Source organism: Cydia splendana, chromosome 12 (genome assembly GCF_910591565.1).
Source record: "Cydia splendana chromosome 12, ilCydSple1.2, whole genome shotgun sequence".
In the NCBI taxonomy this organism is placed as follows: Eukaryota; Metazoa; Arthropoda; class Insecta; order Lepidoptera; family Tortricidae; genus Cydia; species Cydia splendana.
In genome coordinates, this window is record NC_085971.1 from 17747272 (window position 1) to 17762029 (window position 14758).

General features: G+C 39.3%; 2 protein-coding genes across 6 annotated transcripts in view; one reads left to right on the forward strand and one right to left on the reverse strand.

Moving 5' to 3' along the window:
• Window positions 1–14758, forward strand: part of LOC134795714 (E3 ubiquitin-protein ligase znrf2) — a 277600-nt gene that overhangs the window by 249510 nt on the left and 13332 nt on the right. The window lies entirely within an intron of this gene.
• LOC134795835 (uncharacterized) lies at window positions 2318–9764 on the reverse strand. Of its 2 annotated transcripts, none has more exons than XM_063767768.1 (5): window positions 9610–9764; window positions 7981–8103; window positions 6617–6828; window positions 3451–3852; window positions 2318–2751 (listed from the first exon to the last, which is right to left on the reverse strand). In XM_063767768.1, exons 2-5 carry the CDS (start codon window positions 8094–8096, stop codon window positions 2366–2368), a joined length of 1116 nt encoding a protein of 371 aa, XP_063623838.1. In that variant the 5' UTR covers window positions 8097–8103; window positions 9610–9764; the 3' UTR covers window positions 2318–2365. The 2 variants fall into 2 exon arrangements, with proteins under 2 accessions (XP_063623838.1, XP_063623839.1); XM_063767769.1 differs by having other exon boundaries at window positions 9613–9752.

Sequence of the window (14758 nt, forward strand, 5' to 3'; positions counted from 1 at the left end):
TTTACACTACGGATTCTGAGGCGGATGCTAAGAAGTTATTATAGTACCTAAGTAATAATATAATATATCTACTTTGCAAAAACCGGGCAAGTGCGAGTCGGGCTCGCGCACAAAGGGTTCCGTACCATAATGCAAAAAACGGCAAAAAAAAAAACGGTCACCCATCCAAGTACTGACCCCGCCCGACGTTGCTTAACTTCGGTCAAAAATCACGTTTGTTGTATGGGAGCCCCACTTAAATCTTTATTTTATTCTGTTTTTAGTAGTTGTTGTTATAGCGGCAACAGAAATACATCATCTGTGAAAATTTCAACTGTCTAGCTATCACGGTTCGCGAGATACAGCCTGGTGACAGACGGACGGACGGACGGACAGCGAAGTCTTAGTAATAGGGTCCCGTTTTACCCTTTGGGTACGGAACCCTAAAAAAAAACTCGCATCTTATTCTGTCAATCAAAAGAAAACTGTGGTAACTATGTATGCCTGTATGGGATGCATACAGAGTTACTGATGTGTTTTAACTTTGAGTAGCAGTGCGAGATACAAGATTTTTCCAAAGTAGTGACGATATTTAAACTAGATTTATTTATTCTCAAAAATCAGCTACCATCTACTATTAGAAAATCACCACGCGACGTCTTTACCACCTTGCTTGAGATAGTTGAGATAAATTTATTTATTTAAATCACGCAACAAGGCCCATATTACAAATACCTTACAGACTAACATAAATATTCATTTTATAAACTTAAAACTAAACACTATTTATGCGACAGAACGGCGTGGCTCCGTTGAATCGGCTGCTCGTGTCGGATTCGGCAGTTTGCTCCGGAAACTCCGAAATACGACACCCTTCGGCCAGAAATGGTAGACCACGTATTTTTATATTTCTTTTTTTTTCACATTAAGTTCAGTATGCTCTTTGGGTAATGTTTGTTTTATTAAGAAGATTACGTATTGGCAACAGCTCCAAAAATAACATGTGGCATTACGGTAAATATTGTGTTTTAATCTTATTAGGTAGGTACGCACAGAGAAGCAAAACAATTTTCCTTGAGCTAATTTCGATAGGGAAAGAGTCTTGGTTATTGTGTACAGCGACTTAATTAAAAGTTATAAGACTTATAAGCCAACAAAAAAATTTGTTTATGTCTACATATACATTTGTTAGCTCAAATTTTAGAAAGTGTTATTTTGCCCGATTTCGTTAGAAATAATATAATTATATGCCATATCAATAACTAATTAAGTTGCTAACCCGTTATACTTAATTTTTACAAGCAATTAATGTTGCCACCCTCCCACCGCAAAAATAAATACAACAAATAAATATAATAAACCACCACCAAAAGAACAATACTCGACACATGTGTGTGTGACAATTTTAAAACCCCGCTCAAAGTCAAGTTGTACATGTGTGGTATTACAGTAGACGATAAATAATTACCAAATGTATGTAAGGGCATTTTCATTTTAACTTGTACTTTAAAGCGCGACTTAAGTCGTGTATCAGTAACGACTAACCGTCACATTCCTGACAAAATGTATGGGATTTGACATTGACCGACAGTTTTGTGACGTTTGCTAACCGGCCGTTAATGGTACGTACATAGTAGTGAAAATTCCCGTACACGGCAAACCTTTGAAGGCCTGTATTTAAGGCCAAATAAGGCCATAAAGGCCTGTATTTTAATATTGTTGATAAGGGATGCGATTTATCAAAGCTATCATTTATATACGAAGATTAGAAATCCACCGCTGCCGCGAATATTAATTAATGTACCTACTATAGTTTATAATTTACATATATTGTAACTTTAAGAAATGTCAGGATTTATCGTCGACTTGAAAATACATAAAATAAACTGAAATAAATGTCATACGCGAAAGAAAAAGTGACCAAGGCTTCCAGTATCCAAGACTGGAATAGAATCAGCGTCCATTGCATTCGAGGCAGATGCCTAAACGGGTCGGTCACCGGGGTCACAGCGGCATGAGTCGAAATTTTCCTTAGTACATAATTATATGAAATTCCTTAAGAACTTATGGAGATTAAAAAAAAAAACATTAAATGAATTATTAAATTGCACAACGGGACTTAATCGCGATTTAAGTTTTAAGATTTACCTTCCACGTTTCGAGGACGGCGTTGTCCCCGTGGTCTCGGAGAAGACTGGCTCAAGTTGACATCAACATCTTCTAGCCGCGCGAGTTTTTTGAACTACCCGCACTTGGTCTTGTTTATCAGTTTGAATGTTTTGCGCACTAATACGCGATTAAGTCCCGGTGTGCAATTTAATACTGTTTAAAAACCGTGAAAGTTTAAATCAGTGTATATTAAAAAGAAATTCATAATTTTGCGTGTTCAGCCTTTACGTAAATGTTTCACATCTTTTGGAACGCCTACATATACGTAAATGTAGTCTTTCGTCGTTCCTACACTCGATGTTTTAGTCATTTCTTCTTTTGGTAGGATTGGGTTGTTTTCTTCACTTCTCTCGTTTGTGTATTTTTCTGTCAGAGTCTCTTGAGTTGGTAGAAAGGGTGTTTGTGGCATTATCACGCAAGGTAGCTGACAAAAAGGCATACAAGGCACACAAGGTGGTGTTGTGGTACTTGTGGTTAGCATCTTAAACAGTTTCTCGGGACACCAAGTTTTCGTGATAATCTTCGTCGGACGGACGGATTCCCTTTTTGTTACTCGCATTTCATAGTCTTTGTCATCAGAGCAAATGGGCTGGGTAGGACAACCTAAAAATGAAGTTTTAATTTGATTTTACCAATTTTTTTAAATTTCAAAAAGTAGGTAAATCTTATTTTTTTATATTCTATTTAGATACTAAAATACCCCAATTTGTCCGTACCGTAATTTTAGTACAAAATGACAATAAAAGCAGTAAATAGCTAATCGAACTGTCATTTTAGTATCAGACATATAAATGAAACAGCTTGACAGTGTATCTGTAAGTAAAGATACATCTTTTATTACCGCTTTTTATTTCGATGTATGTATTTTTTTTCCATTTTCAAGATAAAAAGATTGGGTACACAAAAATTTTTAGGGTTCCGTACCTCAAAAGGAAAAAACGGAACCCTTATAGGATCACTGGATAGGAAACTACTGGACCAATTATTTTTTTTTAAACATCGTAAGATTTAGAATTAGATTGATATTGCTGACCCGATATCGCAACCGTGGGATGACAAGTTTCAAGTATATAACGGCGCGATTCGGGAAATGATTTAGAGATTCACTAGATATGAAATAGTAAAGATATGTGACGTTCCAGGACAAAAGGTACCTTATGGCGGCTGGCGCTTACGCTATTATTAACGCCGCTCCAATATTCAGCCGGGGCAATGGTACCTTTTGCCGTGGAACGTCACATATCTTTACTATTTCATATCTAGTGAAGCTCTAATTCATTTCCCGAATCGCGCCGTAAGTACCTTGGTCATTTAAATCGTAGTCCGAGTCACTCAGAGTTACTACATTGTTTAAAATGTACGCATAAGGTGATAACGTCGAGCTTGATTGTCCTTGTTGTGTGATCATCTTCAAGGCGTTCTTACAAGGCGTGACAGGCGGGCAACGCGTACTCGTAGGCCTAGCAGTCCTAGGCCTCCTGGGAGTGACTGGTGGAGAGCAGTTGTTAAGGCAATTTTTTTTATACCTTTGCTCTTTGCCTTTCGCTTTAGTCTTTGTCTTTGTTTTGCCTGTCAGTAACTCATCCTTGCCACTGTTTGTCGGACTCTCGTTCGCGTCCTCATCCTCATCCTCCTTCTTCGTCTCCTGCGGCTCCCTCGAATTTGTAATAAAGCAGCTTTTTGTGAATGGCCCTATGTCGCAAGCTGAAATTAACAAAGTTTTCTAAATTAAAAATATAATTCCAATATACAGGGTGATTCAGGAGACGTGAGCAGGACTAACACTGCGGATTTCGTAAATTATAAGCATCTGTTTCGTATCAGTATTAGTGAGGTTAACGTAAATTTTCTAGTCGTGTTGAAAAAAAAAGTTATTAATTTGTTTACGACATGCATGGTCACCCTAAAATTAGAATACTAAACTACCGATATTCTGTGTCAAATTGAATGTCATCACTGTCATCACGGTCTGGTTACTTTTGAAAACTCGTATCTCACTCAAGTTGACAGTTGATTTTCTTCATCATCAAAATGTTGTCATTACGGTTAAAGAGGTTTTATGTTTATTAATTAGGTCTTGTAGGGTAACCATGATTGTAGAGAATTAAATTTGCCCTCACCAAAAACTTAAAAAATAGGAAAAAGTGTGGTTGTTTCACGTAAATACAACGGTGATCGATCAATTATCAGTTACTGAGTGTGCAGGATTAGTCCTGCTCACGTCTCATGAATCAACCTGTATACAACGTGACCTTAGCCATTGGACAAACCCTGAAATCCCACGTAGGGTTACTTCTCAGAAATGCTCTAACGGTAATATTTTTTTAATTAGAACAAAAGATAAAAAAATAAATTATCAAACAAAAGTTATTTCCAATAATCGACAACAAAAAGAGACATACTGTATTAATCATTGGCAGTGCTTTTGACAATTTGTTTTGCGGCAATGATGACATTTGTCAAAAGTCAGAATCTTAGTAATGTCATAAATAAAAAAGATAATCAAAACGGTTGAAGAAGGTTTCATACTATTTATTACCTCAGGAGCTACTAACACATACAGGTTGCACCAAAGTAAAAAAATCGTAATTTGTTAATTTCTTCGTAACCGGTACACCGATTGTTATGATACTTTGTATACTGGTTCTAAATACCCTAATGCATATGTACATTTCGGCTTTGTCCAATGGCTAGGGACACCCTGTATATAATTTTCATATAATTCCGACTTCCGACCTAACAGGCGAACATTCTCGTTTGGTAATAAACTGAAATAAATGTCATATACTAAGTAAAAGTGACCAAGGCCTCCAGTGCCCCAGACTGGAATCGAACCAGCGTCCGCTGCTATCGCGGCAGGTGCCTGTGCCATTCGGCCACCGGGCCACAGCCCGCTATAATTTATATAGTACTTAGTGTTTCTACTTGAAATAAAAACAAATTAAAATATTTTCTGAAAATAATTTCATTTGTTCTAATACTTCTAATAGTATTCTTGTTTGGTGTCAAATCGCATTGTGCGCACGGATGCCACAGCGTGATTGGTTGATGAGTTGTCCAGTCACATTCGTCGGGTTATTCCCACTAGTTACCAACTTACCACCAAGTTGTTACCAGTGGTAACTACTGGGAATTTTTTTCCCACCAAACCAAAAAATTCCCAGTAGTTACCACCAACTCGGTTTGGTGGTAACTACTGGTAATTAATTTTCCCAGTAGTACCTCTGGTAAAATATGGGTTTTTTTTTCCCAGTGGTTACCACCAAAATTTTGTTAGAGATCAATACTAATAAAAAAAGATTAAATAGTATAGTATTACTATAGAGTGCTTTAATAAATAATTAATTAATTATAAATCGATTAGTGTTTATGTAAAATTCCTTAAAAGTGATCAAAAATATTCCCAAAATCGAGACTGCAATGTTTTTAACTTTTTAATATTTGACTGACCATAAACTACGCAATTGGCGACCTATTTTTTAAACGGCAAAGTCGACTTAGGGTCACTTGCACCATTCCACTAACCCGGGGTTAACCGGTTAAATCTGGAGTTACCATAGTTACCAGTACAATTTGACACTAGATTAACGGTTTAACCGGTTAACCTCGGATTAGTGGGACGGTGCAGCTTGCTTAGCCGTCCGTTTTTGAGAAAAAGATATTGACGTCCGATTAAATAAAAAAAACTCCAATAAAGGAGAAAGAAGAGAAAGATGGAGAAATAAAGAAGAGAAAGAATAGGGCTAGTGGATAAAAACATTAATAACTTCTTTCGTAACTGACGAGACGTGGTTTAGTTACGATCGAGCCTGCTCTTGCGCAATAAGTATATGTGGTCTTATTTCCGCGTGATTTTTTTCATGACATTCGCCTTTGCTTAAAACTAACGGCTAAGCCACGACATTCTGGCGGCGGCGGCGGCAACCATAGGTTGGAGCGAGACACAGCGATCGGACCTTTCGTTCCCACCTATGGTTTCCGCCGCCGCCGGTCGCGCAAAATCGTGGCGACTTGGCGCAGTCGGTAGGGCTGTCAACTCACGGGTGGGATCAGTTTGCTGCCTAAGATTAGGAGTCCCAACTCACGGGTGGGATCAGTTTGCTGCCTAAGATTAGGAGTCTCAACTCATGGGTGGGATCAGTTTGCTGCCTAAGATTAGGAGTCCCAACTCACGGGCGGGATCAGTTTGCTGCCTAAGATTAGGAGTCTCAAATCACGGGTGGGATCACTTTGATGCCTAAGATTAGGAGTCCCAACTCACGGGTGGGATCAGTTTGCTGCCTAAGATTAGGAGTCTCAACTCACGGGTGGGACCAGTTTGCTGCCTAAGATTAGGAGTCCGCGTATCCTCCATAGCGTCATTGTCATCTATCAGGTCCTCCGGCTTCAATCCGTATTCCTGCTGATTAGGAGTCTCAACTCACGGGTGGGATCAGTTTGCTGCCTAATATTAGGAGTCTCAACTCACGGGTGGGATCAGTTTGCTGCCTAAGATTAGGAGTCCACTCCATAGCGTCATTGTCATCTATCAGGTCCTCCGGCTTCAATCCGTATTCCTGCATGACCTTTTTGAACTCTAATTTCTCTAATTCTTTCAAATCTTCCTTCTGCTGGTCGCTTAGAGTTGGTTTTCTATGGGTGAAATCCATCATGCGACGATTTTCGGAACTCTTGCAATCCCTAAATATTATCAGAGGATTGATAAAATCGAAATGTGATAGAGTTAGACCAAGATAAGTCTGCAACGATTTTGATAGCACGCGCAGTGCAAGTGTTATTGTAAACGTCAAACTTCTATGAAATTATGACGTATAACTTGCACTGCATGTGCTATCAAAATCGTTGCAATCTTATTTTTGTCCAACTCTAACTTGAATTTGGCTTGATAAAAATTAGCTTAAAATTGTCAGTGCTGTATAAAAAAACCGGTCGGACTCGCGCACGAAGGGTTCCGTACCGTTACGCAAAAAACGGCAAAAAAATCACGTATGTAATCACGTGTTTGTTGTATGGGAGCCCCACTTAAATATTTATTATATTATGTTTTAGACATACATCATCTGTGAATTTCAACTCCCTAGCTATCACGGTTCATGAGATATAGCCTGGTAACAGACAGAGGGACCGACAGCGGTGTCTAAGTAATAGGGTCCCGTTTTTACCCTTTGGGTACGGAACCCTATAATTAACTATTAAGATTATTTAGAGTTCTCTAGACCGAGATCTGATTAACTTTGTCCTTTTATTAATGACAAAACAGTCAAAACTGTCAAAAGGTCCCGGCCTTAAAAATATCATGTTATTTCTTCTACTCGAATAAGATCTTACGTTTTTCTGGATAGATCCATGTTTTGAGAAAAGGTGTATAACATGTTCCGGTATTTTATATCGGAAATATGGTGCGTACCTTCCACTCTGTAAACTGACAGGCCAATTCGAACGTGTACCAGACATCAAAACGAAATTTGAATGAGATTCGATTCAAATATCGGTTTGATGTCAGGTGGACGGCGCTGTATGTTAGTAAACGTAGTAGTTTTGCCGTTTTACTATTGTAAAGTACTGTATTTACCTCAGTATATACGATATAATGTATTTCCAACGGTTCGCCAACACAAACATCACGCGGTACGACCGGCTCTGTTCGCAGTCTGACATCGACTGGCTCTTAACTGTCAGTGACGTCACCATGACGTAAGCGATCGAGACGTCTAAACACTACAACTATCCGCAACGAATTGATGACCAAGATTGTACAACTTCTCTTTCACACTTGCTGGACGTGGTAAGACTGAAAAACACAGTAATACATGACCCAGGATAGTATAGTACCTGCACAGAGCACAGGCGGCGGAATCCTGGTTAGTGCCCATCGCGCATAATTCGCAGGCGCTTTTGCAAACGAAGGCCGCCACTGATGGGATGAGGACCAGCCAGATTAGAAGCATTTGGGAGCTGTAATAAGAAAATATTGTGCAATTCAATGATTTCAGATTTGGTTTCTGTCCGAAACTTCGTTCAACTACCTTTCCTTGTGGGCCACACACCCTGTATAGAGCATTTAGTAACTGGAGACGCCTTGACTGTAATTTTCTGTACAAAGCAGTCTGCCGATTTTTGCGGAGGAGGGGCACGTCAAATGTTTGGCTTTGTACGTAACGTATAAATAGCCATGTCAGATAAACGTCAGTCCATACAAAAGTTTGCACAATTGTGCACAATTGTGCAAGGTTTTTGGCAGAGGGGTAAGCTCTTAAAAGCGACTCCGTTTATTAAATGCTCTAAGCAGTCTGAGCGTTACTCCAAAAACATTTAAAACATGTTTGTTTTTTATTTATCTATTTAGATTCTTAAGACTATCGTTTTTTTTTCTACTAAATACAAAGGCTTTATATTGTTGTAAGTGTTGTGTTGTAAGGAGCGGTGGTGGCCGAGTGGATATGACGTCCGACTTTCAATCCGGAGGTCGCGGGGTCAAATCCTGGCTCGTACCAATGAGTTTTTCGGAACTTATGTATGAAATATCATTTGATGTTTACCACTAGCTTTTCGGTGAAGGAAAACATCGTGAGGAAACCTGCATACATCTGCGAAGAAATTCAAAGGTGTATGTGAAGTCCCCAATCCGCATTGGGCTAGCGTGGGGACTATAGCCCAAGCCCTCTCACGCATGAGAGGAGGCCTGTGCCCAGCAGTGGGACGTATATAGGCTGAAATGATGATGATGATGAAGTGTTGTACCAACAAAATAAACCTTTTGCATTTTCCTTCTAAAATACAATGACTTGTATATAAACAAGATAAAATCGATCTCTCATTAAATTGCCATCTCGACTTTTATAACCTCATTCATCACAGAATTCTAACAAAATTTAACGCAGAACTCCATAATTTGATCATCAGTACAAAAGCTTAAATTGTATCGAGATAATTTATACAGGGTGTACAGTCATAAGGTCGAAAAGGGTCAATAAATAAAGTTTTAAGCGTTAAATTAAACGTAAAAAGCTTCAAATTGAGAGATACCTAGCTGGGAATTGAACCCAGGCAAATGTGTAGTAGGTAGTATCTAAAGAACACGGTATTGTAGAGCCCAGTGTAATCATAACAAAGTCACAAAAACACCTAGTCAAACAACTCGTCCCGCACCCTTCAAGACGCAAAGGCGCCCATCACGTTCACGGCGTTACCACGGTGAATAACGATAGACGGCCTGAACGAAGGTCATGTCATGACCTCTCTCCCCTAAGCACCGCAGTCAATAGGGAATATTACGCGAAACTCTGCGCAGGGGGCGCTCATTCTCATTGGTACGAGCCGGGGTTCGAACCCGCAACCTCCGGATTGAAAGTGGCACGCTCTTACCGCTAGGCCACCAGCGCTTCAATCGCTATGGCGGTCTTCTCCACATTACCTAATATTATTTACATATATACCATATATATTCAAGCGAAAACTCACTACACGATTTAATGTCCAGCTCTCCAAACATTTGTCGAACGTTGCGAGAGGCGAACGGTACACTAACATATCGATATTGTTGTATTGCGTAAACATGTTACTCAAACATAATACAGCACAGTATCGGCTTATTGCTCTGAACACTTAACGGTTTAACTACCTATACCACACCTCGGACACTGGCGATCAAATGTATGAAACAAACTCGTTCCTAAATACGCACACAGTCTAAGCTCGTGTAGGTGATCGCGTACCTTGCTTGTTTGAGTGAGATAAGACGTGCCAGTGGGGAGACACCCTGACTTCGGTCGAACTCGGCTCCGTTCGGCTCAGCATTGCTCCGAGCAATTATTAGGGTTGGCACCACTTAACTTTCTTGTGCGTGCACGACCACAGATAAGATAATCACTTGAATTTTGATAACCCTAAATAGCCGAAAGGGATAGTTCTATATATTAGAAAGGGATAGCATGAGTCGACCCTGAATCGCTGTCAAACTTCGGGTTTGTAGGAAGTGTCCTTTCTGTACGGTAGTACTATTATTTCCTCTGTGGACGTGCTAGGGTTCCCGCCATCTTGTTGTCAAGTTCGATGACCTCAATGACTCAAAACTCATTGCGCGTATTAGGAAGAAATAAGAATCGTATTATGCTGTAAGGTGGGTATCTAAGCTCGATTTATACAATAGGTTCCTATTTTGAATCAGTTTAAACGAAGTAACAAAATTTTTGTAAGGAAATTCAGGCTACAAAAATATTACGTAAGTTGAAAACATGATTTTTTGTTCATATAGATATTTTGTTGTTTTCAGTGTGATCTGATAGGTTTTGTAAATATTTGTTTAATATTTGAATATTTTACGTGGCCTCCGCTCTGCGCAACGCGTCGTCGCGTCCTTGCCAGCCGGTAACTGTGAGGAAACCGAGAGCGGGTGGGCGGCACTTTCAACGGGAGGCAGGGAGTGTCCATACTGTACGTTAGTACTACATATTTATTATACTGTGCCTATACAGTGTGATTTCGGGGTCGTGTAGCAAGAGAACAAGACATCATACAGAATTCAAAGATGAGCCTAATGATATATTGATTTAAACTAACACGATTTTCACTCATACTTTTATCTAACACGGGACTTAATCGCGTATAACGTACGTTTATTTATGGCCTGACGTTTCGAACGTGACGTTACGTTCGTGGTCACGGGCAGACTGGTCAGGCCATAAACAAACGTAAGTTTTACGCGATTAAGTCCCTTGTTAGTTATAAAAGCATGAGCCTAATGGTGTTGTTAATTATTGTTTATCACCAATAATGATGATTATTTTTCAGATGACAAGTAGAAAAAAACATTAGCATACAATTTGGTCACCCTACTCAATGTGACGTCTTGTCGCTTTCCATACAGCGTATGGCAAAAGTCATAGGGTGACCATGATTACTTAGTGTAAGATTAATTTTACTTGAAAAATAAGAAATATTAAACTAATCTTTTAATCAAATCATATGGTAGTTATGGTACCATATTTTTTATCTCTATTACCCCTCTATCTCTATATCTTTTGCCTCTATTGTCAAGGCGTTAGAGTGTGTTCAGATATTTTAAAGCACCTTAGCCGCTCCGATATTTCTGAGGGCGACTGTACAAGCTTTAACTCGAACACATGGACGTCGAATTCTGAATCTCGCGTAAATAAAAATGATTATAACGTAAATCGTAAAATAAATACGATTCGACTTTCAATCTCGATTGAAACTCGCAGTCCCGGGCCAAATGAAAAGCGATTCCGAAATTATAATTTTCACGGGAGTGTTGTTCAGTTTGCTGATTATTTACGAGCTGGGCCGATTCCAATGATGGTAAATGGGAACGGTATTCCAATCAACGAGGAGTCAAGGAAGTATTTCATTATTTGATATTAAGTAAATGCTTTTTGGTGAAACAAAATAGTATACCTATAAATTTTTAACAAGCTGAACTGTCTGCGGACGATGCTATTAAGATTAGAATAAATTTAAAAGTAGAAAAAGTACTGCCTTAGTTGAGACTTGAACTCACGGCCTATGGCTTGATACTCCAGCGCTCTTGCCAACAGAGCCCCCTACACCTAATCCATAGCCAGTGAATCTTTTTACCATGAGAGTCTTAGGGACCCTAGCGACATCTACCGTAAAAGCTAGCGTAGGCCAAAGGCCGTGAGTTATGTATCACACAAGACAGTAATTTTTCCACTTCTAGATTTATTTTAAGTATTCTCTTGCCCTTGTCCCATTCACTTGGGGTCGGTATATTACCTAGTAATCTAGTATAGTGATAAATAGACCCTGTTCCTTAAGTTCTCCGGGCCGGGTTTAAATTCAATCACTCAGGCGCCGCATGTAAATAGATTTAATAGGCCTATGTGCAAGGATGTTTTTGAGGACTCAACTCGCTTAGTTATTTCTACTTCTGACTTTGCAACGTCAGTCACGTCACGGCACGAGTATTTCCGTACATCAAGGACTCAGTTGACTGGACTACTAGTCAAATAGAGCGATTGGACCGTGAGCCTGCAATATTGGACGCCATTGAGCCTTTGTTTCGTGCACAATGACTTCGATATCGTTATTGAAAGCCACCTGAGCTTCGGAATAACGAAGATGGGCTTTTAAGGAATTGAATAATGGGATATTTTGTGAAGGATGATTATAGGTATTGAGGGTGTTTGTCTTATTTGAGTAATTTTTGAAAATTGTACCAATATGTGAAAACATATTACATACATTCTATACATATTAAATATTATATACAATTGAAGATTACAATTGACATAGTTGATTGGGAAATCAACTACGAGATAATTATTTTTCAGACACACTACTGGTAATAAAGTCGTGGGGCCCGTGTCTCAATTCAAAAGTAATACAAGCGGATGTTACTTTTATGCCATTCATTGGTATTTTAAAAGTTTACTTTTTAGGACTCTTTCGGGTCTTCTCCTTACCGGTCCGAGACCTAACCTACAAAAAACTTTAGAAAATATATACCTACACAATACGAGTATAATATTATTTTATTTTATGTGGAAAATCAGTACCATAAGTAGCGCCACTAAAACTTAAGAGAAAACACAGACTAGGCGCGTATGACCGAAAATTAAGAAAATTTAAAATTAACAATCATCCTAATGTATGAAAATGTAAACTAATATTAATCAATGTCTAAAGGTTCAATAATTACTAAACTATCCGTACAAATTGTACAATCCGTTTTAAAACTTTACATACACGGGTCCTGGAAGGGAACATGAAATACCTTTTATGCTTCTATCTGCAGGAAATTCTGAAATGTACTCCGGGCCGCGGGCTTTCCATTGTAGGACGTAGGCGTATTAAGTTAGGTATGATAAATTGATAGTTATTAGGTCCAACCCATGGTAAATGGTTATTGGTAAAAGTAGCGAAAACCATGTTGGTTATGGACACAGACAAAACATCCTCCAGACTTAGCATAGTCGCGCTACCCCCTCTGCCACGCATACGGTAATTTTACTCCATGTTCGAGTCGAAAGTGTCTTTGTGTGACGTCCGTGTCTTTGAACGGACCAATCACGGCACGGGACTTCGCTCACCTCGTCCCGCGCACCCCCGCATTTTTGGCATCATCGGTTGCATGAAATAATTGCTCTAAACTCGGTCTTGAGGATTCCTAGTCTATGGTTATGGAAATACTTGCCAAACTGTCGCCCTCAGTATTTCCGGTCTGATAGGACCTTCAAGGAAATAGCGTACTCCCAACTTAAATGCCGGCAACTCGATTGCAGCCCCTCTGGTGTTGCTGGTGTTCTTACGGTGACGGTAATAGCTTACCATCAGGTGGATACTGCGCTTGTTTGCCTCCTACGTAATAAAAAACAATATTGTGTTACTTTGTTTCAAATTGATTGAGGGCTTAGAGAATATAACCAAACGGAGTGGTCATTAACAGGCGTTCCCCTCTGTCGAAAATAGGTGGCCAATGGTCAACCACATGTCAACCATATGTATGGAGTGGCGTTTATCTGACATGGCTATGTTTACGTTACGTATACATTTGATGTGCCCCTGCCCCGCAAAAAACGGCAGACTATTTTATACCGAAAATTATAGACATGGCGTCTCCGTTGGTTATATCCTCTAAGATTGAGGGTTTCGTTGAAGCATATCGGCACAACTTTGAAAAAAACTCGTATCTTGTTCTGTCAATCAAAGAAAAACGTGGTATCTATGTATGGGATGCATACAGAGTTACTGCCTTTCAACTTTGAGTAGCAGTGTGAGATACGAGATTTTTTCAAAGTAGTGACGATATATCTTTGCTATTCATTGTCTGTCTCTATAAAGTATACAATTGATTTCCCGGTCGGTTGCATTCTACATTTCCAGGCAACCTCATCTCAAGAGATATAGGCACTACTTTACGGAAAGCGGTTGCCATCTAACCCTGCAACCCGGAGGCAAGGCTAAATAGGCCTTATTGGGACTAGTCCGGTTTACTCACAATGTTTCCCTTTACTGAAAAGCGACTGAGACAATATTAAAGAGTTCCTTCCTTATTGTTGGTTCCTTAACACATTAAGGGTCGAAGAACCCTATGAAAAATATACTTAATTACGGGTTACACTAATTGCCGACTAGTATCTTTTATTAGCGCTAGGAGACTTAGACCTAGCATTCCACACAACACAGCTCCTCGCATAATTTCGCCAGTTTTTTAATCAGTATACCTAACAAGTCCCTATTTAATGAACCAGCAACATTAAACCGCCTCACCGTAATCCACCTTAACCACTTAAAAGCAAATAGACGTATGTGTGGGCGAACTAAACATTCTTAAGACGTTTTGGTATAAAAATGTAAGTACGTGACGAGTATACGGATAGTGTTTTTGCTACAGACCACACTTGCCTTGGGCATAGAGAAATATAGTAAGAATAGAGTGCTCACTCCATAGTCCATACATTCGTTTTGGTACCAAAACGATTATTATATTCGCAGTCGACATCTAGCATCGAGTAGCGGAATTATCAGTACCGCTACTTGATACTAGAATTATCTAGTGTAGCGACTCACGAAGTGTATTGAACAACGATTTACAACTAATATTAAAAGCAGCAGTCGTTGAAAATAGAGT

Coding starts and splice junctions, on each gene's coding strand:
- LOC134795835 (XM_063767768.1), bottom strand. CDS start 8,096: ATGCTTCTAATCTGGCTGGTCCTCATCCCATCAGTGGCGGCCTTCGTT. Junction 6,829..7,980: donor GCCGCCTGTGCTCTGTGCAG/GTACTATACTAT, acceptor GATAATATTTAG/GGATTGCAAGAGTTCCGAAA. Junction 2,752..3,450: donor CTACGATTTAAATGACCAAG/GTACTTACGGCG, acceptor CTTCATTTTTAG/GTTGTCCTACCCAGCCCATT.